General features: G+C 41.4%; 1 protein-coding gene across 4 annotated transcripts; it reads right to left on the bottom strand.

The window, feature by feature from the left end:
- Positions 1-357: 357 nt before the first annotated feature.
- araf (A-Raf proto-oncogene, serine/threonine kinase) lies at positions 358-22732 on the bottom strand. 4 transcript variants are annotated; one of them, XR_006761831.1, is made up of 17 exons: positions 22208-22732; positions 20994-21205; positions 13893-13996; positions 13451-13553; positions 13063-13217; positions 9893-9997; positions 9507-9651; positions 9242-9272; positions 8999-9126; positions 8558-8760; positions 8131-8307; positions 7798-7844; positions 7007-7125; positions 6485-6616; positions 4825-4959; positions 3687-4624; positions 358-3639 (listed from the first exon to the last, which is right to left on the bottom strand). XR_006761831.1 is itself a non-coding variant. In XM_014171006.2 (16 exons), the coding sequence occupies exons 2-16, from the start codon at positions 21102-21104 to the stop codon at positions 4484-4486; spliced, it is 1836 nt and encodes a 611-aa protein (XP_014026481.1). In that variant the 5' UTR covers positions 21105-21205; positions 22208-22732; the 3' UTR covers positions 358-4483. The 4 variants fall into 4 exon arrangements, 1 of the variants encoding a protein (XP_014026481.1); XR_006761829.1 differs by having other exon boundaries at positions 358-3921; positions 4017-4624; XR_006761830.1 differs by having other exon boundaries at positions 358-3827; positions 4017-4624.
- Between the last annotated feature and the right edge of the window lie 124 nt (positions 22733-22856).

The following is a 22856-nucleotide window of genomic DNA, read 5'->3' as shown; positions in this document are numbered from 1 at the left end:
TTCTTTTAGCCTAACTGATGGTTTCACTTCACTAATATAACAACGAAGCAGTCAGTAAAAGGACCCTCCTTTCTGTGAGAAAACTTGGTTAAAACTCCTGTGTGAAGGTGTGAAAACACCACCATCTTGTTTGGACTGGGTTGTTTGTTGTGGGAGTTTACAAGAATCCTTTCTGTTTTGCATTTCTAACGTCTACATTCAGGTCCCTTTCTATGTAGATTTGCAGTTTTTCACACCACCTTAATGTTTTCTCAAGCCTTGGGCAAGATATATTTCACTTCAGATTGAGATATGAAGTGGAATCAAAAGCAACACCTTGCAGGTACATTTACAAATATACTTAAGAATAAAAACACATTTAAGCATTCCATAGTTTTATTTAAAGAATAAAATCCTGCATCCTCAATATTTTAAGACAAAAACTAAAAAAATACTAAGATTTCCTTTACATTTTAAAATAATTGTTCTTTTTTGAAACCATCACAAAAAAATAGAAACAAGTACAATTTTGTCATAAAAAAAAAAGTAACTGTACACAGCAGAATATACCATTTATTGCAAACTGAACACCCCTGATACCTCAGAAACTATACACACAATTATTGCAATTCACCTAAAGATATGCAAAACTACTCCGACACAGATCATTCATTCTCTTTACTGCTCTGAAATATGACAGCTGTTAAATGAGTCCGGTTTGTTTCCCCCAACGCTGCCCCTGTAATTACCCGGTGTCTGAAGCACAGCAACTGCTATCTTCATTGTGATGTCATGCCTTTAGCGCAGTCGATTTCAGGGGAGGTCAATTTCTTTATATTTAGCTTGTACAAAATTTCAGTAACTGTGGCACTTTTGTCCTCCTCTCTGAACACAACAGAAGAAGCAACATCCTCTTTGGAAGAGAGAGGGAGATGCATTTGACTAAACTGAAGTGTCGAGATATCTTTTCTAAGTGACATATCTTCCTTATTTAATAGGGAGGTCGTTAAAGAAACCAGAGTCCCTCTGAGTAACAAACGTACTCACTATCAATTCAGCAGAAACCGACTGCCGTTATGATAAAGCAATGCCGCCAAACATAAAATGCTAGACTATTCCTGCATCATGGACACCTCTAAATGCACTGGATACTTTAACAGAAACTCAGGTCTATGAAAGGGATTTCATTTGGAAAGATATGTTTCATTCTAAAACCTTTGGGCTATTGAATTATTTGTGTATGACCTACGTCTGGGACAAATGAATGTTTGATGTGCAATGTCTTCAAAAAGAGATTTTCCATGCCCTTTTCTTTCTTTTGCTGCATATTGCATTAATAACAGTATAAATGCCACTTCAATGACATTCCATATTTCCTGGGTCTGACCAGAGGAGGGTAACGACAATGTAGCCCAAGTCTCAGGAGGATACTGAATCCGCAGTAGGGCGGGTATATACACCAACTCAGTGGGGTGTATACCACACCTCAGTGGGTTGTATACCACATTCCACCCCAGTAGATAATGCAGTGCTCACTACGGCCATGGGTGCAGTTAGAGTTGCAGAGGAAAATGTAATGCAATCAAAAGCTAATTAAATGCACTTGCATGACAGAGTATCAGAAATCTGAAGCTCTACTTAGTATTAGAGTAGTTTGAGACAGTACCATGTCTTGAAAGTACATTCCGTTAGGTTAGAGAACCCAAACCATCCATGATTTAAACGCTGCAGAGTGAGCTCTTATCACTCAGTAAACATTTAATCCACCAAAAAGGTCCATGACAGCAGATGTATCACACCGCTATCTGCAATGACAATAACATCAATAAATACGATGAGAAATGTAGTCTTTCCCAACCCTTGTCTACCAAAATCTCCAAGTCAAACCTATTCACACAACCCAACATAATTGGAATGAGTAAATAACAATAGGGTACCCAGCCCCTCTTTAAAACATTTAAACATCTAGGCTAAAAACCTGCATATCTGCTTTTTATATATTTAAAAAAAAGAAGAAACTGTCAGTTATTGTTTGTTCAGTAACCATCACCCCACAATAGACTCTGCACTAGTTTAAATTGATCATGTCAAATACAGTATTACGAAATCACGCCCTCTACTGTCCAAGCCATTTCCAGCATATATAAGACCAAAAACAATAGACCCCTTATGGGTTAAAATCACAGTTAGGTTTAGTTCAAATTAAGCACGACAACAAAAAAAAAAGAACAAGTTACCATTGATGATTCAAATCTGCCCCTCGTTGTAACCAGTATGCAGCAAAAATAACAGTCATCCCATCCCAGTTGCACCATGGAGCAATCTACTTAGTATCAATTGAAAAAGCCTCACTCAAAACAGCCATCAATGCACTTTCACTGAAATGAGGAGGAAACCAATAGGCCGGGGGTATTCAACTCTTCCCCTACGACGTCCGGAGCCTGCTGGTTTTCTGTTCTACCTTAATTACACCCACCTGGTGTCCCAGGTCTAAAATCAGTCCCTGATTAGAGGGGAACAATGGAGAAAAAAAACCCAGTGGAACTGGCTTCGAGGTCCAGAGTTGAGTCTGAGGGCAATAGGCTAATCACTTAATACCAAGCAAGCAACCAACCAACCATCTTTCACTAGGTACAACACTCAATTGAAGTAGCAACCCGCAATCAACAGCAATAGGAAGCAGGAAGAGGAGAAGTCATTCATTTAAGTTAAAGGCTACCATTTCCTAAAGGCCAGTCAAAGTGTAAAAGCTACTACAAATGAGGAATTAAGAAAATAAACAAGGTTCCAAACATTGACATTTTCAAGTTATTATACCCCCATAAAAGTTATATTGAAAGCAGGATTCAGATAAACTCGGTGTCACGTGATTGATAATGAGTAAGCTTCATGTGTCACAATGAGCAAAAAGCAATTACATGTAAGTAAGGCAGCTTGTTTTAACGAGATTTGCTAGCACATGTGCTTGTCCATGGTGCAATGTAGAGTCAAGCTGACTTTAAGCATGTAAAGCATTGAGAATACTCTACTTGTTAAGACTACAGGTTTCAGGCCATACAGAAGACCTCTGGGCTAAACTAGCCTATGTATTCACTGGAAACAAATGCAAAAGGTTTATACAGGTCTGGGTCATATTAACTAGGCACCAAATGAAAGAAAATGGACTGAAACAGGGAGGGATTACCTAACCATGTCCAATAAGAAGCTCTTGTTTTCGTATTTCCGTTGCAAAAAGTTTTGCTTTGGTGTGCACTAATAAATACGACCCTGCTGTGTCTATTAAAATGGTGCCGTACACATTTGATGTCGCAGTTAACTTGAGTCCCAAACTGCTCGTCTTCGACAGTGGCATTTCAAATCCATGTTGTATAGCAGCTTATTCATGGTCATATCCTAAGACTGCACGACGACGCTATGATTTACCAAAACCATTATGGGACCAAAAGGACCAATAACTTAAAATATGGTCACAACAACCAAGTGAAAGTCATCTTCTGTGCATGCCATTGTTGTTCTGTAAGCATTTCTATTTCATCACTTGCACTCAAAAACGCAAAACACTGACGTCATTATGATACGACTACAAAGTCTGGCGTCCCACTTAAAAGCAGCCTTGAGGAATCCATAGCCAGGCCAGTAAAGGAATGTAGCGTTTCTGACCTGGCCAGGCCAGTAGAGTGACAGTATAGGAATGTAGGGGTTCTGACCTGGCCAGGCCAGTAGAGTGACAGTATAGGAATGTAGGGGTTCTGACCTGGCCAGGCCAGTAGAGTGACAGTATAGGAATGTAGGGGTTCTGACATGGCCTGGCCAGTAGAGTGACAGTATAGGAATGTAGGGGTTCTGACCTGGCCAGGCCAGTAGAGTGACAGTATAGGAATGTAGGGGTTCTGACCTGGCCAGGCCAGTAGAGTGACAGTATAGGAATGTAGGGGTTCTGACCTGGCCAGGCCAGTAGAGTGACAGTATAGGAATGTAGGGGATTCTGACATGGCCTGGCCAGTAGAGTGACAGTATAGGAATGTAGGGGTTCTGACCTGGCCAGGCCAGCATGTGTTCCAGTGTGTCTAGGCCTGTGAGCAGGGGCAGAGGGAGGGGAGCTGTGTGGTTCTGATATGTAGTAGGGAGAGTCTGAGGGCTCAGGGGGTTGTGATGTGCTGTGGAGTGTCGGCGTGAGGAGGGATTACATTTGGTGGTGGTGGTGTTGTCTGTAGGAGCCCCAACCAGTACCAGAGGAAGCGGGATGCTGGGTTGCGTCCCAAACAGCAGCCGATTCACCTTATACTGCATTACCTTGACCGGGGCCCATAGGGCTCGGGTCAAAAGTAGTGCACTATGGAGGGAAGAGTGTGTCATTTGGGACACAGCCCTGGGGGTGTTTGGATGGGCAGCTGTCTGTGGACTCGCTCTCATGGGAGTAATGCAGCCAGCGTTGGCGTCAGTGATGATGGTCTCTTCCCTCAGACAGAAGGACAGACAACTCCTGGGCCTGGCTTGGCAGAGCTCACAGGGGCATCAGCCGAGTGGTGTGGAACAGGAGTGGGTTCAGTTCCTCCGCATGGACAGCCCGGTGGAGGGAGGGCTCCGAGGCACTCCGCTCGATTTTTGGCAACAGGTCCTGGACCTGCTCAATGCCTAACATGATCTGGGGCGAAACAAAACAAACATTGTATAAGTGGGAAATGTACTCCTGCTCATAAACAGCAAAAGCCAAGGAGGCCGACACGCATAAAATAAGACAATTAGAGAACAGTAAATAATGAGAGGAATAAGTAAAAGACCCTCTTGTTGCTGACTATGATAAACCAAGCACACAACAAATGCTTTAGCTTTGCTCTCTCTCACCTGTGGAAAGAGGGGCCTCTCATCACGTTTGAACTTCAGGCAGTCAATGATGAGCCTCTTCATGGACTTGGGTGAGCTACTGGACAGCAAACTGAGGTCTGGAGACAAGTAGCCGCGCCCAACCATAAAGAGTATCTGAGAGGAAAGACGGGTTGGTAAACACGATATACAGTACAACAGTATCGTGTTTTTTATGCACGAGAGGTTTTAATGTGAACTATCTTACATGGCATGCATGTTAGCTGCACCCTTCAGATACACTACCGTTCAAAAGTTTGGGGTCACAAAGAAATGACCTAGTTTTTGAAAGAAAAGCACATGTTTTGTCCATTAAAATAACATCAAATTGATCTGAAATACAGTGTAGACATTGTTAATGTTGTAAAGGACTATTGTAGCTGGAAAAAGCTGATTTTGAATGGAATATCTACATAGGCGTACAGAGGCCCATTATCAGCAACCATCACTCCTGTGTTCATTAATCCAAGTTTATCATTTTAAAAGGCTAATTGATCATTAGAAAACCATTTTGCAATTATGTTAGCACAGCTGAAAACTATAGTTCTGATTAAAGAAGCAATAAAACTGGCCTTTAGACTAGTTGAGTATCTGGAGCGTCAGTATTTGTGGGTTCGATTACAGGCTCAAAATGACCAGAAACAAAGATGCTGGCCGAGGCAGAGATGCAAAGAAAAAGCCACATCTCAGACTGGCCAATAAAAAGAAAAGATTAAGATGGGCAAAAGAACATAGACACTGGACAGAGGAACTCTGCCTAGAATGCCAGCATCCCGGGATCGCTTATTCACTGTTGACGTTGAGACTGGTGTTTTGCGGGTACTATTTCATGAAGCTGCCAGTGGAGGACTTGTGAGGCACCTGTTTCTCAAACTAGATACTGTAATGTACTTGTCCTCTTGCTCAGTTGTTCACCAGGGCCTCCCACTCCTCTTTCTATTCTGGTTAGAGCCAGTTTGCGCTGTTCTGTGAAGGGAGTAGGACACAGCGTTGTACCAGATCTTCAGTTTCTTGGTAGTTTCTCGCATAGAATAGCCTTTATTTCTCAGAACAAGAATAGACTGACAAGTTTCAGAAGAAAGTTCTTTGTTTCTGGCCATTTTGAACCTGTAATCGAACCCACAAATGCTGATGCTCCAGATACTCAAATAGTCTAAAGGAGGACAGTTTTATTGCTTCTTTAAATCGGCACAACAGTTTTCCGCTGTTCTAACATAATTGCAAAAGTGCTTTCTAATGAAAGAATTTGCCTTTTAAAATGATCAAACTTGGATCAGCTAACACAACGTGCCATTGGAACACAGGAGTGATGGTTGCTGATAAATGTAGATATTCCATTCAAAAACAGCCGTTTCCAGCTACAATAGTCATTTACAACATTAACAATGTCTACACTGTATTTCTGATCAATTTGATGTTATTTTAAAAATGGACAAAGAAAATTGCTTTTCTTTCAAAAACAAGGACATTTCTAAGTGACTCCAAACTTTTGAACGGTAGTCAAACAGTTCCTATCCCCCTCTCAGCCATCAAGTGTTATATTTATGGTGGTTTGTAAACTTGTAATACTTACATATTTAACCATTTCATTGTAAGTATGTGTGCTGGAAGCTGCAACTTGTAAAAAAAAACATTATCTCACCTGGTCTCGGTTGTTAATCTGGGAATAAGGCAGAGTCCCCGACATCAGCTCAAACAGCACCACCCCATAGCCGTACACGTCTGACTGGAACGTGTAAGGGTTGGCGTCCTGCATCCGGATCACCTCAGGAGCCTACAACGGAAACACACACATCATTGGACAGCTGACGCAAGCAGATATTTTCTTTTAGAAAATGTCCCTTTTCTTGCTGATGTTACAACTGTTGTCTTTATACCAAAATAATATAAAATCACACAAAAGAAATGCTACCCCTTGAAAGTCTAGAACACTCACAAGACATTAAAAATCACATGGCTAAATGTAGATTGACAGTTGATGTGAAATCACGCTACACGCAATACCAGACAGTGATATCTAGCTTGTACTCCCTAGACACCAAATGGAAGACAATGGACCGAAACAGGTAGGGACTACCTGAATTTGTTGCAAAACGTTTTCCATTGCAAAATAGTTTACTACAGTGTGCTGTAATGAATACGACCCAGAGTGCCAGTAACTTACCATCCACAGAATGGAGCCGCTGGGCTGTTCTACCTGCTCAGAGCCACTCCATCGAGACTTCACCGTTGCCAGCCCAAAGTCCCCGATCTTCACAGTCCAGCCCTCATGGAGGAAGATGTCTGACAACAGAGCTCAGGAACATGGCAGCAAGTAGGTTGGTAGGTGTATACATTTGGAAAAGCCAATCAATCACACATCTAAATAGACGTGAAATTGATAACATTCTACAAAGGTGATCTAGACTTGGACACAAAATATCTTTCTCTGATGGGGCTGACAAACATTTGATCCATTTTATGTTGAAGTGTGACAAATACGAGAGTTAGATCAATTTGTTCTAATACATCTCCATGGATCTGCTAGAAAGCCTGATGCAACACATTCTACTTAGCCATTAAAGAGGAAGAAGAGATGCTGTGACACAGTTTGAAGCCAAACAGGCTCACACCAAGCAACACAAAACACTCCAATCATGATGCATAGATTTCACAACTGCCACACAGTGACACACTATTAAAACATGAATATTAGTGGTGAGCACAGCTCTGAACTAAAAAAAAATAAAGGGGTGTTTAAAAATACTTCTGTTGTTATTCGTTATTGGCTGCCAACTAAGTTTCTGGTCCACCACAAAGGCCTACACTAGGTAAAGGAAGCTCTGACAGATCCTCACCACAGACAATATTCATAAAGCGTCGTAAGAGTATGACTGCTGATCTAGGATCAGGGCCTTCTTATCCATATAATGGTATTAACCTTCAGAGAGAAAAGCCCAGCTCAAGAAAGGATACTGTTTGATTTCAGGTCTCGATGAATTATATTCTTGGCATGAAGATAACTGGAAAAAAAAGGGAAAAAGACTAATGTTATTGAAAATGTAATATACCAAAGCAGTCAAGCTAAAAAAAAAATTTTTTTTTAAACTATAGATCTGTTACTTTTCAGGTGCGACTAAAAAGCGCCACGTGTTGTGACGAAATAAGAGTTGAACCCAGCTCATGAGGCATTTATAAGTTATATTCAAGAATCCATTGCTACAAATCAAGAATTTAAAAGTTCAAAAGTAGATGTACAAATTCCAGATTTCCCCTTTAATAACGGTGTGCAAAGAGCTGCAGCCTTACTCCATGCCCTGTGCTGTCTGCCTGGCCACGTCGATGCGACGCATGGTCTCAAACTTGGTCTCAGAGACGTGCAGATGGCGGTACAGGCTGCTGCCCTCACACCACTGTGTGATGATGGCAAAGTTAGGCTTAGTCATGAAGCCCATGAACAGCAGAATGTTGACGTGGCGTGTCTTTCTGCAGGGGAGGGGAGGGAACCCACCAGGGAGCAACATTAGTCACAACACACACTGCATAACTCTATATCACACCTAAAACGGCATGTTTCCTCAATTCACCATGTTCGATCTATAACGTTTGAATAATGTACATTCCGGTACAGCACCGTCATTGAGTAATGTACATACCGGTATACCAGGACCTGATAAAAAAATGCATTCATTAATTTGTCAATGTAACTGTAACAAGAAGAGGGCAAGCTACTCACCGTAGCACTTGCATTTCATTTTTAAAGGCTTGCAACTGCTCAGGTGTTGGCTCTGTCACTTTGAGGATCTTGATGGCCACGTCTCCATGCCACTTGCCCTTGAAGACAGTCCCGAAGGAGCCTGCACCTATCCTTTTCTGGATGTTGACTTCTCGCGAGTGGACCTCCCAGTAGTAACTTGAGTCTCTATAGCCACCACGGTGCTAAAACACAAACCTATACTCAACACTATTTTCAAAAACATCCCCATCACTAATTAACAGCAAACACCAAGGGTTCAGAGTCCCGGACATCGCTTTCTAAAAAAGGTGATGGCATCTCCAAAAAAAAGACTGCAACAACCGTTGATGCCGTCACCTTTACATTTTTGGGACTTCCCAGATGAGAATCTCATTCCACAGAAGCATTTTAGTACCGCCAGCATATCTAATTTCTACTTACCACTTTCTTTTTGTCGTCAGATGAGGAGGGCTTGCGCTCCTTGTGCTCTGAGGGGGATTTGGGGGGTCTCCTGCCAGGGGAGCCCAGGGAGGGCGGGCTGGTAGAGGGTTTGGGTGATGGTTCAGGAACTGTATATAATACAATACAGTACTAAATGAGCAAGTTGTAAAACACTTGCAAAGGGCGAATAATCTCAATAATAGTAATCTCAAATAAATAAATCTGATCATTTTAAAATCTCACCCATTGTATTGTTTTGTATTTTTAACGCATCCTAAAAAGAGAACAAAAACACTTAGCATAACCACTAACATCCGAATATCATTTAAACATTCAGACTCAGAGTGATGCCCGCTATAGGTGTGATGTATGCTATTGTAGGGGATGAGAAATGAGCACAAGACATATTTCCATTGTTCTCTGTAATAAACGGACTGCTGAAATTGCATTGTATAGTAAAACCTGGCGTTTAATACCAGGCCCTGCATTGTGGGTGTGACTGTCTCACCTCTATGATGCTGAAACCGGCAGGGCCCACGGTGCTGACCATGTGGACGTTGGGGGTGGAGGTGGACCGATGCCTCTGTAGGGACTGACCATCTCCACCTGGCAGGGGGAACCGGAAGGCCGAGGTTGGGGACAGTAGTCCGTGCCTATATGAAAACATAGGAGCACAACAGTACAGGTTAAGGTTCATTTTTGAAGAGTTACCGTTCTCCATTTGAGGGGCACCAATACCATATGGTTTCTAGACTGGGACTTGCATCCCACATGGCACCCTATTCCCTTTATAGCGCACTACTACTGACCAGAGCCCTATGGGACTAGTAGTGCACTATATAAGGAATAGGGTACCATTTGGGATGCATTTGACTAGGGTTCAGATCCACTTACCCAGAAGGATCCGGGGTTAAGGCTATGTCGCTCTGGGATATGGAGTTGTCTGGCAACAGTATGGATATCTGAGGGTACTCATCTGGGCAAGGATTAGGTGTGCACCTGGAAACAAGGTACAGTACACACACAGAGGGTAAACAAGGAGTAAGGAGCGCTGTTCCAGTCACACAATGCTAACAGTACAACAAATATGAAGTGACATGAGTGACCTTGTGAAAACAGGGTATCTGCAGGTTCCATGAAGTTGAATTCAAGACTTTTTAAAAGACCTTAGTGCCACTTGGAATTCAATTTAATGCCAATTTTGAGGTCTGCATGCAACACACATGCTAATATTCCCCTCCAGAAATGAGCCCATGTTGGCAAAAAAGTACTATTTTTAGGGCTGACCTATTCACCAAAGGCTATAGCCTACATGGCTCATATTATCAGGCAGGTGTGCTTTCTTAGCAATGAGCCTGACAGATGTAGTAGCATAGTGGCTACTGGCTAGGCTATAGATGGCTGAAGCACGGGGTTGCCCACATGCATTTGCTTAGGCTACCCTAGTGGGCTAATCATTAGCTAGATCACAAACTCTAGGTTAAGAAATTTGGCTTCGATATCCATACTAGCTTAGTATAATGATACTCAATACCATAACTACGGGGGGGAAAAAATGCCTTAAAGTCAAACATACAGCACTGTTACTGTATAAAACATATGTGCTTGCCATCTTTAGAACTTGGCCACTGGATATGCAGGCTTTTGATCACACCTGGACCAGCTTAACAAGGTCCTGTTGAGCAGTGGATTTGTAGAATCTTGTGTGTTATAGAGGGCTGGAAGAAAAGTCTACACACACAGTAGCTCTCCTGGAGGTTTTATTCTATAACATTAGAACATAAGCCTACAACCAAAAAGTCAAATCAAAAAAAGAACCTCATTCAGTGAATCATGTATCAAATGTTTATACTTTGAGGCAAGGTAGCTAAGCAGGATGGCTCTAGACCTACTTTTTCCAGTGCCAAGTAAGACCTGAAAGAAGTTAGATGAAATAGCTAACATGCTCAGGGAATGCATGATGGCTATTCAAAATAATCAGATATATTTTCAGCTCTTTAGAGATTAATTTGCCTGCATGTGTTTATGTATATTGTCCTAGGCTATATCCTATGCTACATAATTTACAACCTGATAATTTACAACCTGAGGAAGTGGGAACTCAAAACACATTAGCTAGATTGCTAACTCTAAATATGAAAAGGTTGCTTCAGCCATGCAATTACTCTAACGGTAAATGTAAATATCCTAACAAAACGTTTTATTGGTAGGCCTATATACAGCGCATTCGGAAAGTATTCAGGCCCCTTGACTTTTTCTACATTTTCTTACATTACAGGCTTATTTTAGAAACCTGTTTTTGCTTTGTCATTATGGGGTATTGTGTGTAGATTGATGAGGAAAAAAACAATTAAATCCATCTTAGAATAAGCCTGTAATGTAACAAAATGTGGAAAAAGTCAATGGGTCTGAATACTTTCCGAATGCACTGTCGGCTACTTGATGTAATTCACCGGATAGCCTACTCTTTTCAAAGTGGTGTTATTTCCACTATATAAACCACGTTTCCATCCAGTTTTTATGCGAGTAAAATCACACCGAATAAAAATAAATCAGGACAGGTTTGATGGAAACGGGTAGGTTCGGTACAACTTTATAAATGCCGACAGATCATTTGTTCGTTCGACACGGTGGGATCTTTCGGTGTCTGTAAAATGTATTATGCGGCAAATTGTGATGTAAGCACAAATACTGATGTAATAACCATCATATCGAATGAAACAAGGAGTGACGTGATGATGTGGTGTGTGTGGTCCTCCCACTACGACTCGGGAAACTATGCAATTTATTAGGCTACAGATTAAACGTCACAGGGTGGTGAAAGTGCATGGTGAGCTTGATGCCCCTTTCCAATACATATCAAAGGTGTTATTCCGGTGATATGATTGATGTTTGACTGCAGTTTGACAAATAAATATATTCTCGCTCTTATCCATAATTATCTCATCATGTAGACTAGCCTACCCACACTATCTGCAAGCTGTTGGCTAGAGCGCACGTGCCAAGACCAGAGTAGGCACATTTGCTATTTAACGCAACAGCTTGTGACAAAACTATCGCTTGAGTTGAAAGTACGATGGAAACGCATTGAACGAAAAATCTAATTTATCGTGCACTACATCACGCTTATCAGAATTAATCTCTCTTCACCAGAAAAACAAGGACAGGGCAGATGCTATAACTCTACCTACATGTACAGATTACCTCAATTACTACGACTAACCGGTGCGCCCGCACAGACTCTGTACCGGTACCCCCCTGTACATAGCCTCGCTATTGTTATTTTACTGCTGCTCTTTAATTATTTGTTACTTTTATTTGTAACTTTTGTTGTTGTTGTATTTTTAAAAAACTGCATTGTTGGTTAAGGGCTTGTAAGTAAGCGTTTCACTGTAAGGTCTACCTTGTATTCGGTGCATGTGACAAATACAATTTGATTTGCCTTCACTGGAGGAAGCAGGCTAATGTACATTACTGTTCTCCAAAAATGGTCTTGCCCCAAAAATCACCAGGAACGTTGTGTAGCCTAATCACCGACATAGGAAAAAATTGCATTGGTAAGAGGAGGGTTTATCAACCCAGCTTTAGTTAATGTTGTCTATCAAACTGTATAGGCTACCTTGCTCTGCTCTGGCAACGGCCCGACTCACACTGGCACACACGTGACGTGCACACACACAGGCGCACATGTCGATAGCTCTTGAACATCTTGAAATTGCACTTAAGAGTATTATTTGATGATTTATTTTTGTTTATTTTTCGTGGTGGCAACAATTAAGCAGCGGCACAATATAACGGAAACACTGTAATCGTCTCCTTCGCATTTTTTAAGACCTTTGACAATGGGATTTAAGACATTAAGACTTAAGACCTCTAAATCAGATAAATGAATACAAGACTTCTTAAGAACCCATGGACACCCTGTGAAATGCACAACAAAATTAAATCAAGAACATTGTGGGATTTTAAACCTTATCACAATGTACTGGAGACTCACCAGGCTATTGACTCATACAATCTAGGACAGTATCCCTGTTCAGTCTCCATGTCCTCGACAGACTCACCGTTTTGTTATAGTGTCCATGTCCACACACACAGTGGGGACTTTGCTGCTGCAATGCTGGTGAAACTTGTAGCCGCATGTCTGACATCTGAAGCCGTTGAACAGAAACTTGTGACAGAAGTCACAATAGGCCAACTTAAAGAAGGTTTTTCGTACCTGGAATACAAATGACTTTAAGTATGTTGTGTATTTTTCAGACATTTCAATTGAAGCAATAGGGCAGTGTTTAAGAAGGAAAGTGAGGCGAGGGTTTGTGACAAAGTAGTGATAGGTCCAGTATTCTAACAAGCACATTTATTAAACTTGGTGGTGGTAACCACTACTGGAAAAAATAGGTGTTGCCATACAATACACGAATGCAGGGTGAAACAATTACAAGAGCTACTTACAAAGTTATGCATGGTGAGGGGGACATCATCCAACACCTCTACCAGCAGCTCTTCTCCTACCAGCGGGGTGATGTCAGTGTTCCAATCAGTTAGTCTCTTGCGACTGCAGGAGGGGGTGGTAGATAAAAAGACAAAGGAAATGGGAGAACAAAACTGAATCAGGAAACTGTATTGCCATGAAAGACAAAGTTGCAAAAAATGTATTCTGGGGTTGTACATAGAAAGTTAAGAAATATTGTTTGAGCAAAAAAATACATAAAAATGGTGTTATAAATCAGGTTAAGAGTGGAGTGACCCAAAAGGAATCAAATCAGTCTGCCAGTTTAGTTAACCGTTCAGAAATTATGACACTGACAAGATGCCTGGGTCCCAAATGGCACCCTGTTCCTTATATAGCGCACTACTTTTGACCAGAGCCATATGGGCTACGACAGACACTTACCCTTCTAGGAGTCGAAACACAGCGCAACAGTCCTGGCTCAGGCCCCTTACTTTAAGGGCTTTATCCAAACTGTCATAAACGGTCTGCCCAGGGCGAACATTCACCTACAGACACAAATAGATGTTTGAACAAAATAGTTTTATGAAAGGTAGTTTAGCAAGGTAGTTTAGCAATGACAACTAGGGTGTGAATGTGGCTACTTGTATCAGAGAAATAACTACTTTCACGTGATAAAATACAACACTAAAAACAATTTAGAGTTATGACATTTTGTAAGTCACATAGACAGTTGGTTGTTATGCATCTAAAGAGACGGGATTGGCTTAGATTGTTGACAACATGTAAATGATATTTCGTCTGCAATGTTTATTGAAAACAAATACATTTGCACAATGAGCACTTGTCTCTAAAATACACATACATACATAGACACACAAAAGTATGTAGACACCCCTTCAAATTAGTGGATTCTGCTATTTTAGCCACATCCGTTGCTGACAGGTGTATAAAATCGAGCACAAAGCCATGCAATCTCCATAGACACACATTGGCATTAGAATGGCCTTACTGAAGAGCTCAGCGACTGTCAACGTGGCACCGTCATACGATGCCACCTTTCCAACAAGTCAGTTTGTCAAATTTCTGCCCTGCTAGAGCTGTAGTGTACTGTTATTGTAAAGAGGAAACTTCTAGAAGCAACAACGGCTCAGCCGGGAAGTGGTAGGCCACACAAGCTCACAGAACAGGACTGCAGAGAGGGGAAGCGCAACACACAGTTCCAAACTGCCTCCGGAAGCAATATCAGCACAAGAACTGTTCGTCGGGAGCTTTATGAAATGGGTTTCCTTGGCCGAGCAACCACACACAAGCCTAAGATCACCATGCGCAATGCCAAGCGTCGGCTGGGGTGATGTAAAGCTCACCACCATTAGACTCTGGAGAAGTGGAAACGCGTTCTCTGGAGTGATAGTCACGCTTCACCATCTGGCAGTCCGACGGACTAATCTGGGTTTGGCGGATACCAGGACAACGCTACCTGCCCAAATGCATAGTGCCGACTGTAAAGTTTGCTGGAGGAGGAATAATGGTGTGTGGCTGTTTTTCATGGTTAGGGCTAGGCCCCTTAGTTCTAGTGAAGGGAAATCTTAACCTCTCTGGGCTAGGCGGGACGAATTCGTCCCACCTACGCAACGGCCAGTCTAATCCAGTGGCGCGATTTTCAAATACCTTAGAAATGCTATTACTTCAATTTCTCAAACATATGACTATTTTACAGCTATTTAAAGACAAGACTCTCGTCAATCTAACCACACTGTCCGATTTCAAAAAGGCTTTACAACGAAAGCAAAACATTAGATTATGTCAGCAGAGTACCCAGCCAGAAATAATCAGACACCCATTTTTCAAGCTAGCATATAATGTCACAAAAACCCAAACCACAGCTAAATGCAGCACTAACCTTTGATGATCTTCATCAGATGACAACCCTAGGACATTATGTTATACAATACATGCATGTTTTGTTCAATCAAGTTCATATTTACTAACAATTTACTAAATTACTCACGATAAACGTTCACAAAAAGCATAACAATTATTTTAAGAATTATAGATACAGAACTCCTCTATGCACTCGATATGTCCGATTTTAAAATAGCTTTTTGGTGAAAGCACATTTTGCAATATTCTAAGTACATAGCCCAGCCATCACGGGCTAGCTATTTAGACACCCGGCAAGTTTAGCCTTCACCAAAATCAGATTTACTATTACAAAAGTTTGATTACCTTTTGTTGTCTTCGTCAGAATGCACTCCCAGGACTGCTACTTCAATAACAAATGTTGGTTTGGTCCAAAATAATCCATCGTTATATCCGAATAGCGGCGTTTTGTTCGTGCGTTCCAGACACTATCCGAATGGTAAATAAGGGTCGTGCGCATGGCGCAATTCGTGACAAAAAAAATCTAAATATTCCATTACCGTACTTCGAAGCATGTCAACCGCTGTTTAAAATCAATTTTTACGACATTTTTCTCGTAGAAAAGCGATAATATTCCGACCGGGAATATCCTTTTAGGTAAACAGACAAAGGAAAAGAAAGCTTTCGGTCGACGCGGGCACGAGCCTGAGTCTCACAGTACTGTAACCAGCCACTACCCAAACGCGCTACTTTGTTTCAGCCAGAGCCTGCAAAGCCACAATTCAGCTTTTTGCCGCCTTCTGAGAGACCATGTGAGACGTAGGAAGTGTCACGTTATAGCAGAGATCCTTTGTAACAAACAGTTTTAGAAACTTTGGAGTGTTTTCCATCCAAAGCCAATAATTATATGCATATTCTAGTTACTGGGCAGGAGTAGTAACCAGATTTAAATCGGGTACGTTTTTTTATCCAGCCGTGTCAATACTGCCCCCTAGCCCTAACAGGTTTTAATGTTACAGTATACAATGACATTCTATACTATTCTGAGCTTCCAACTTCATTGCAACAGTTTGGAGAAGGCACTTTCCTGTTTCAACATGACAATGTCCCCGTGGACAAAGCGAGGTCCATACAGAAATGGTTTGTCGAGATCGGTGTGAAAGACCTTGACTGGCCTGCACAGAGCCCTGACCTCAACCCCATCGCACACCTTCGTGATGAATTGGAATGCCGACTGCAAGCCAGGCCTAATCACCCAACATCAGTGTCCAACATCACCAATGCTCGTGGCTGAATGGAAGAAAATCCCCGAAGTAATGTTCCAACATCTAGTGGAAAGCCTTACCTGTTATTGCAACAAAGGGGGGACTGACTCCATATTAACGCCCATGATTTTGGAATGAGATGTTCGACGTGTAAGACTTTGGGTAATGTAGTGTACATCGTTACAGTTGTTGGTTAGCTAGCAAGCGAATTTTAGCATTGACATGAAATCAGTCAAAACAAGACATGGTATCAAGAGCCACTCAATTCCCCACATGACAGTTTCTGGTCATTGTTGCTAGCCATCTGGCCATCCAGATTAAAAACAACTCACGGCTTCTGCCCCAATAGGTTCTAGGGTTGGTCGGTATGCAGATTTCCATACCTTCATAATGTGCCATCCCGGGATATACAGTATTACAGGTAGTGCACACAAGGAGAGCAATTCTTTTCAAATGTAAACTGGCTGTGTTCACTTAACAGAATACTAACAAAATTCTTACAAATACCAATGAATCCCCATAACGGATTCTAGGTCAATGATAAGTGCATGCAAACATTTACTACTAAAGACACTTTCTCACCAAGTCTCAATATATACCAGCATATGTCTTGCTTATGACACTGTTCATTGCCAATTGAGAAATATCGTACTGCCGCAATCCGCCAATTATTTATGTGGAACATGTTTGATTTTTGAGTATTTTCACATGCGAAGATAAACTTTTGACCAATAGAGATTGCCATCTGGGACACTGCCACTGACAGGTCTGTGGGTTTGTTGTGTGATTTACTGAATTTCTCTCTGCCTGTTTTTTACATTTGCAATGCATCAGTACAGCAATGTATCAATTTAGCTAATGTGATCACATCACACCAGATCTACACATTGCTCTTGCCAATGTCAACGCTGTAGCCCATCATATAATGGTGTTTGTTGCATGGTATCTGGAAACGTCGGTACTTTTCCAATTCAACCCCCCCCCAAAAAAAAACTGTTGGTACTAGAATTTTGATATGTTCAGTAATTGTCAAATGTGTCTCACGTGATTGAGAGGATCAAGTATGTATCAGCGCAGCCCCTTTGTAGCGCGATGAGCAAAGTACCTGCTCCACTTATTCATTGCTAGGGCTGTCTGGGCAGCATTAGCTCCCTGTCCCCACTCATGCTGCACAGAAGTTAACACACTTGAATAATGCAACACAGTATGTAAACATTGAAACTGTTCATTACTGTTCGCCAAAAAATAAATATCCACACAGGCTAAAACACTTTTACAGTGCAACACGATACAGGTAGCTTCCAGCTTGAATTATAGGCTACCTTTCCTTGTTAGTTTACAACGGAATATGCTGATTTCAAAGCAGACGGTCAACAAAAACTTCAATAATTCACTACATCTCCCTCGCTAACAAAAACGAATTCACTTCATCTTCTTTTGCGTCTCTTCTGGTTTTCACTGGATTCCATAGACACATTATGCTTGCAAATGTCAATTAACGTCTTAAAAAGACAGCGCACACTTTTAGAAAAGATATTGCTTCTTCCATGCAAATGCTGTTAATCAGTACAATAAAAATAATGTACTCTTAGCAGTTGCCAATAAAATAAGTCCTAAATAGAAAGGATTGTTTGTCATCTGTAGCATAAAACATGTTCAAATGTCATGATTGTGAATGCCCATACCGGAGTCTGTCTGGATCAAGTGCCATTCTACGACTTTGGCTAATACGTATTTTTTTGTGGTATTGAGTATTGTGATGCTAAACCTGGCAATGAAGTAAAAAATCTGGTATCGTGACAACACCATTTTATAGCCATTCAGCAAGCATGAGGGTCGATAGCCGTTTCTCTCCTCGAATATGCCTACTAGTTTTTTTTTTATTGCTATAAATAAGTTGAACTATATTGCTGTTCATTATCTATATATAGGCTACTCGTTCAAGAGCTAGATCGAGGGGGAATGAGATAGGCCAGTGGAGTAGCCAGCAGAGATGCGTGAATTGCGCAAGAAAGGAACAGTGAAGACAGATGTGTAAGTTGGAAGTTAATATATTATAGGCCTGCTAAAGTGAATCTTTGCAACCACCTGTGCTACAGGCAACCCAAAGAGGCAAAAAAAAAACCTTTATCAATAAGTGGTTTCACAGATTTAGATAAATCACGCGCTAAAATTAAAATGTCAAAATAACCACCCACTGCTTCACTAAAATTGAGCAATGGCTGATCATTAGGCTATGGACTGCTTGCGTGCATGAGTTTCTATCAATTTCATCTTCATAGCTGTCTCTATCTCCCCCTTAAACGTTTCTTCATCAATTTAAATGATAGGATAATGCTAAATCAATGAATGTAGACTAGTAGTGTAGACTAGTTTTGGATATCATACAGAAATTATTTTACTTGCTGTGAGAAAAAAAATTAATAAAAATGGGCATCTGTATTTTTCGTGATAAGGACGAAAAGATCGCAACGCAGTTGGTGAGAAAAGGCCTTAAGACAAACACAGCTCATACAGTTATGCAAGTATATCAAAATGCAGTTTGCAGAACGCACAAAATAAATATTAGACAGCAGGGACCTTAATCCTGGAGGGGATTGTCTCTGCTGCTGTTACAAAGAGGCTTGATCTTGCAAGCGTTAGCCACTTATCTAATATTAGCAAAACCCAGCTGGACATAACTATCTAGAGTAGCAAAATAACTTAATAGTTATAAGATAAATATCTCTCAAATAGTAGTGAATTTCATACAAGTGTAACCTGATCACCTCACTTAAATTGTGCTGCAGGAGTGACTCACCTCAGAAGCTGCTGTTTTTGCTCGTTGTGTTTCTTTGTAAACAAACATGTGAATGGCTCAAACAGCTGTTTTGAGAAACTAGTACCAGTAACCTTCATAATAAAACATCATCTAACAGGCAAAATTATGAACATAATCTGCTTTATCTACACTACATGACCAGAAGTATGTGAACACCTGCTCATTCCAAAACCATGAGCATTATTATGGAGTTGGTCCCCCCTTTGCAGCTATAACGGCCTCCAATCTTCTGGGAAGGCTTTCCACTAGATGTTGGAAGATGGCTGAATGGAAGCAAGTCCCCGTAGCAACAAGACCATTAGTGAGGTCGGGCACTGATGTTGGGCGATTAGGCCTGGCTCGCAGTCAGCGTTTCAATTAATCCCAAGGGTGTTCAATTGGGTTGAGGTCAGGTTTCTGTGCAGGCCAGTCAAGTTCTTCCACACCGATCTCGACAAACCATTTCTGTATGGACCTCACTTTGTCATGCTGAAACAGGAAAGGGCCTTCCCCACACTATTGCCACAAAGTTGGAAGCACAGAATCATCTAGAAAGTAATTGTATGCTGTAGTGTTAAAATTGCCCTTCACTGGAACTAAGGGGCCTAGACCAAACCATGAAAAACAGCCCCAGACCATTATTCATCCTCCACCAAACTTTACAGTTGGCACTATGCATTTGGGCAGGTAGCGTTCTCCTGGCATCCGCCAAACCCAGATTCGTCCTTCAGACTGCCAAATGGTGAAGCATGATTCATCACTCCAGAGTACGCATTCCACTGCTCCAGAGTCCAATGGTGGCGAGCTTTACACCACTCCAGCTGACGCTTGGCATTGCACATGGTGATCTTAGGCTTGTGTGCGGCTGGTCAGCCATGGAAACCCATTTCAAAAAGCTCTCGACTAACAGACGATTTTTACGCAAACGCGCTTCAGCAGTCGGCGGTTCCATTCTGTGAGCTTGTGTGGCCACCACTTCCTGGCTGAGCTGTTGTTGCTCCTAGACGTTTCCTCTTCACAATAACAGTCTTACAGTTGACCCAGGCAGATCTAGCAGGGCAGACGTTTGACATACTGACTTGTTGGAAAGGTGGCATCCTATGACGGTGCCACGTTGAAAGTCACTGCGCTCTTCAGTGAGGCCATTCTACTGCCAATGTTCGTCTTTGGAGATTGCATGGCTGTGTGCTCGATTTTATACACCTGTCAGCAATGGGTGTTGCTGAAATAGCCGTATCCACTAATTTGAAGGGGTGTCCACATTCTTTTGCATATATAGTGTATTACCAAGTGCACAAGTTGACTGCAGGTAATTATTTAAAACATACAAATATTCAAATGTATTTAAAAATAGTTTTGGAAAATCATAGAGGACATTTCAAAATACCCCGGGATACTGTATATACGGTACACCGCTCAACCCTAATGGGTTCTCATGTTTGAGAGACAAGATGAGAAATTGGAACTGGGCCTTAGGCACCAGCTGGTGCACAACACTAACTGTCTGCTGCGTAGGGGTTGGGCCTAGTCATTAAAAAGTCGTGAAATATTACTGTTGAAAATAATTCAAATGTACTTGTATGTGAGGCCCCCAAGAAATTATTCTGAATGTCTTACCACGGTCCTCTGTTGATTGGGGAGGAAGACACGGATGGTGCCCCCACCTCGGGGCACGTCCTCTGGACTAGTCTCTCCCGAGGAGGAGCAGGAGGAAGAGTTTGAGGACATAATGACAGGCAGGAAGAGCAAAGGAGGCAGCACTGAGATCCTTCAACAACAGGAAAACTTCATGCACTGGGGATCCGGGGGAGTGAGCCCTTACCTGGAACCTGAGACAAACAGTGCTACTAATTGGCAACAATCCATCTGAAGCCAATGACCGAGTGAAACAAATATGCTCATAATCATGATCTTATTTCGACAGAGTATGTTGCAACTAGCTAGGATGATACCACACTGGTGTGTGTACAGAACTGGTAAATAAACAGAAGAGGCCTCATTATGACATTCCAAAATCCAGCTGCTCACAATAAAATCATTGACTGATAGGGTTGTTTGCACCACATAAGTGAGTTGGTGTAAATTGTCAATGACTCGAGCAAACGTTATTTCTCATATGATAATATTACTATTTTGACACGTCAACTAAATGTACTAGTTAACCAGCTTTATAGGCAACTTTTCATAGCCTAGACATCTAGCTAACATTAGCTACACTATGTCTTGCTGCACTTTTACTCTGAGCTGGAAACATTTCATGTGTATGCGAAATGGCATTAACCAGTAACGTTATTGTAAGAGCCCTGTTGTTGGCTCATCATAGCCCAAAGTAATTAGCTATCTACAAATGCTATAGCTAGCAGAAGTCTGGCAAATAAGATAACTAGTTACGTATCCTAGTTTAGCATAGTGGGATTTGACTGCTTAGCAATATGACATTTCGAAAATTTGGAAGCCATGTTTGTCTCATTAAACCACTTTAGATTACTATTAATTTATAATTATTTTGATGAAATGACAATACCGCTTCGACGAGGCTAAATTATAAATAGTTTCTTAATTCCTGTCAGGTGTTTTTTCACGTTCGAGTGAGCGCTTTCATGAGGCGGAAAGGGATTAGTTAGCTAGATGGCAAGCTAGCTAGTAAAGCCAGAGCTAACGTAGCGCGTTAGCTTGCTACTTTTGCTGTCTGACATTATCAAGTAATGAAAAGCTTATTTCCGAATTAGCATAAGCAACTGTTTTATTCATAATGGAAAATTAAAGACCACTGCAAAACGAGTCATTCATAAACAACTAATTGCATATTTGGTTTTGGAATAAAGGCTTACCTGAAGCAGCCATCTTGAATTCTCTCACTCTGAAGTAGAATCTGTCAAGTATTTCTGGGAAAGCGGAACACCTCCGTGATACACGCTCTGTATTGGTCCATTCTCACATTTACACTCGCTCATTGGATGACAGAATCGATACATAAAGGGGCGGGTGTTACAAGCAACAACAAAAAATTACATTGTATAAATTCATGTCACAGTATGCTACACAGACAAATTACGTGGATGATTCAGTTTACCTTTCATGGTTCAGGGGAACCATTATTACATCAGAATGTATAAAATTAAACGACAAAAATAAGAAGCAAAATAAAAAGCAAAACAGCTGCATACCATAAATGGAGTTAGGGCCTCAATGGCAGTGGAGGCTCCTCAGAGCAGGAAGGGGAGGACCATCCTCCTCAGTGAATTACATTTTTTTAAATAGTGAAACATTTAAAAAGTTATCATTTTTAGATCAAACTATACAAAATATTTTCACGTCGCCAAATAATTGATTAAAACACACTGTTTTGCAATGAAGGTCAACAGTAGCTTCAATAGCACTCTGTAGGGTAGCAGCATGGCGTAGCCGGAGGACAGCTAGCTTCCTTCCTCCTCTGGGTGCATTGACTTCAATACAAAACCTAGGAGACTCATGGTTCTC

The sequence above is a fragment of the Salmo salar genome, chromosome ssa24 (assembly GCF_905237065.1).
Source record: "Salmo salar chromosome ssa24, Ssal_v3.1, whole genome shotgun sequence".
Lineage (NCBI taxonomy): Eukaryota > Metazoa > Chordata > Actinopteri > Salmoniformes > Salmonidae > Salmo > Salmo salar.
The sequence above is the reverse complement of the archived record's forward strand: the minus strand, read 5'-3'. Positions and strand labels throughout refer to the sequence as shown.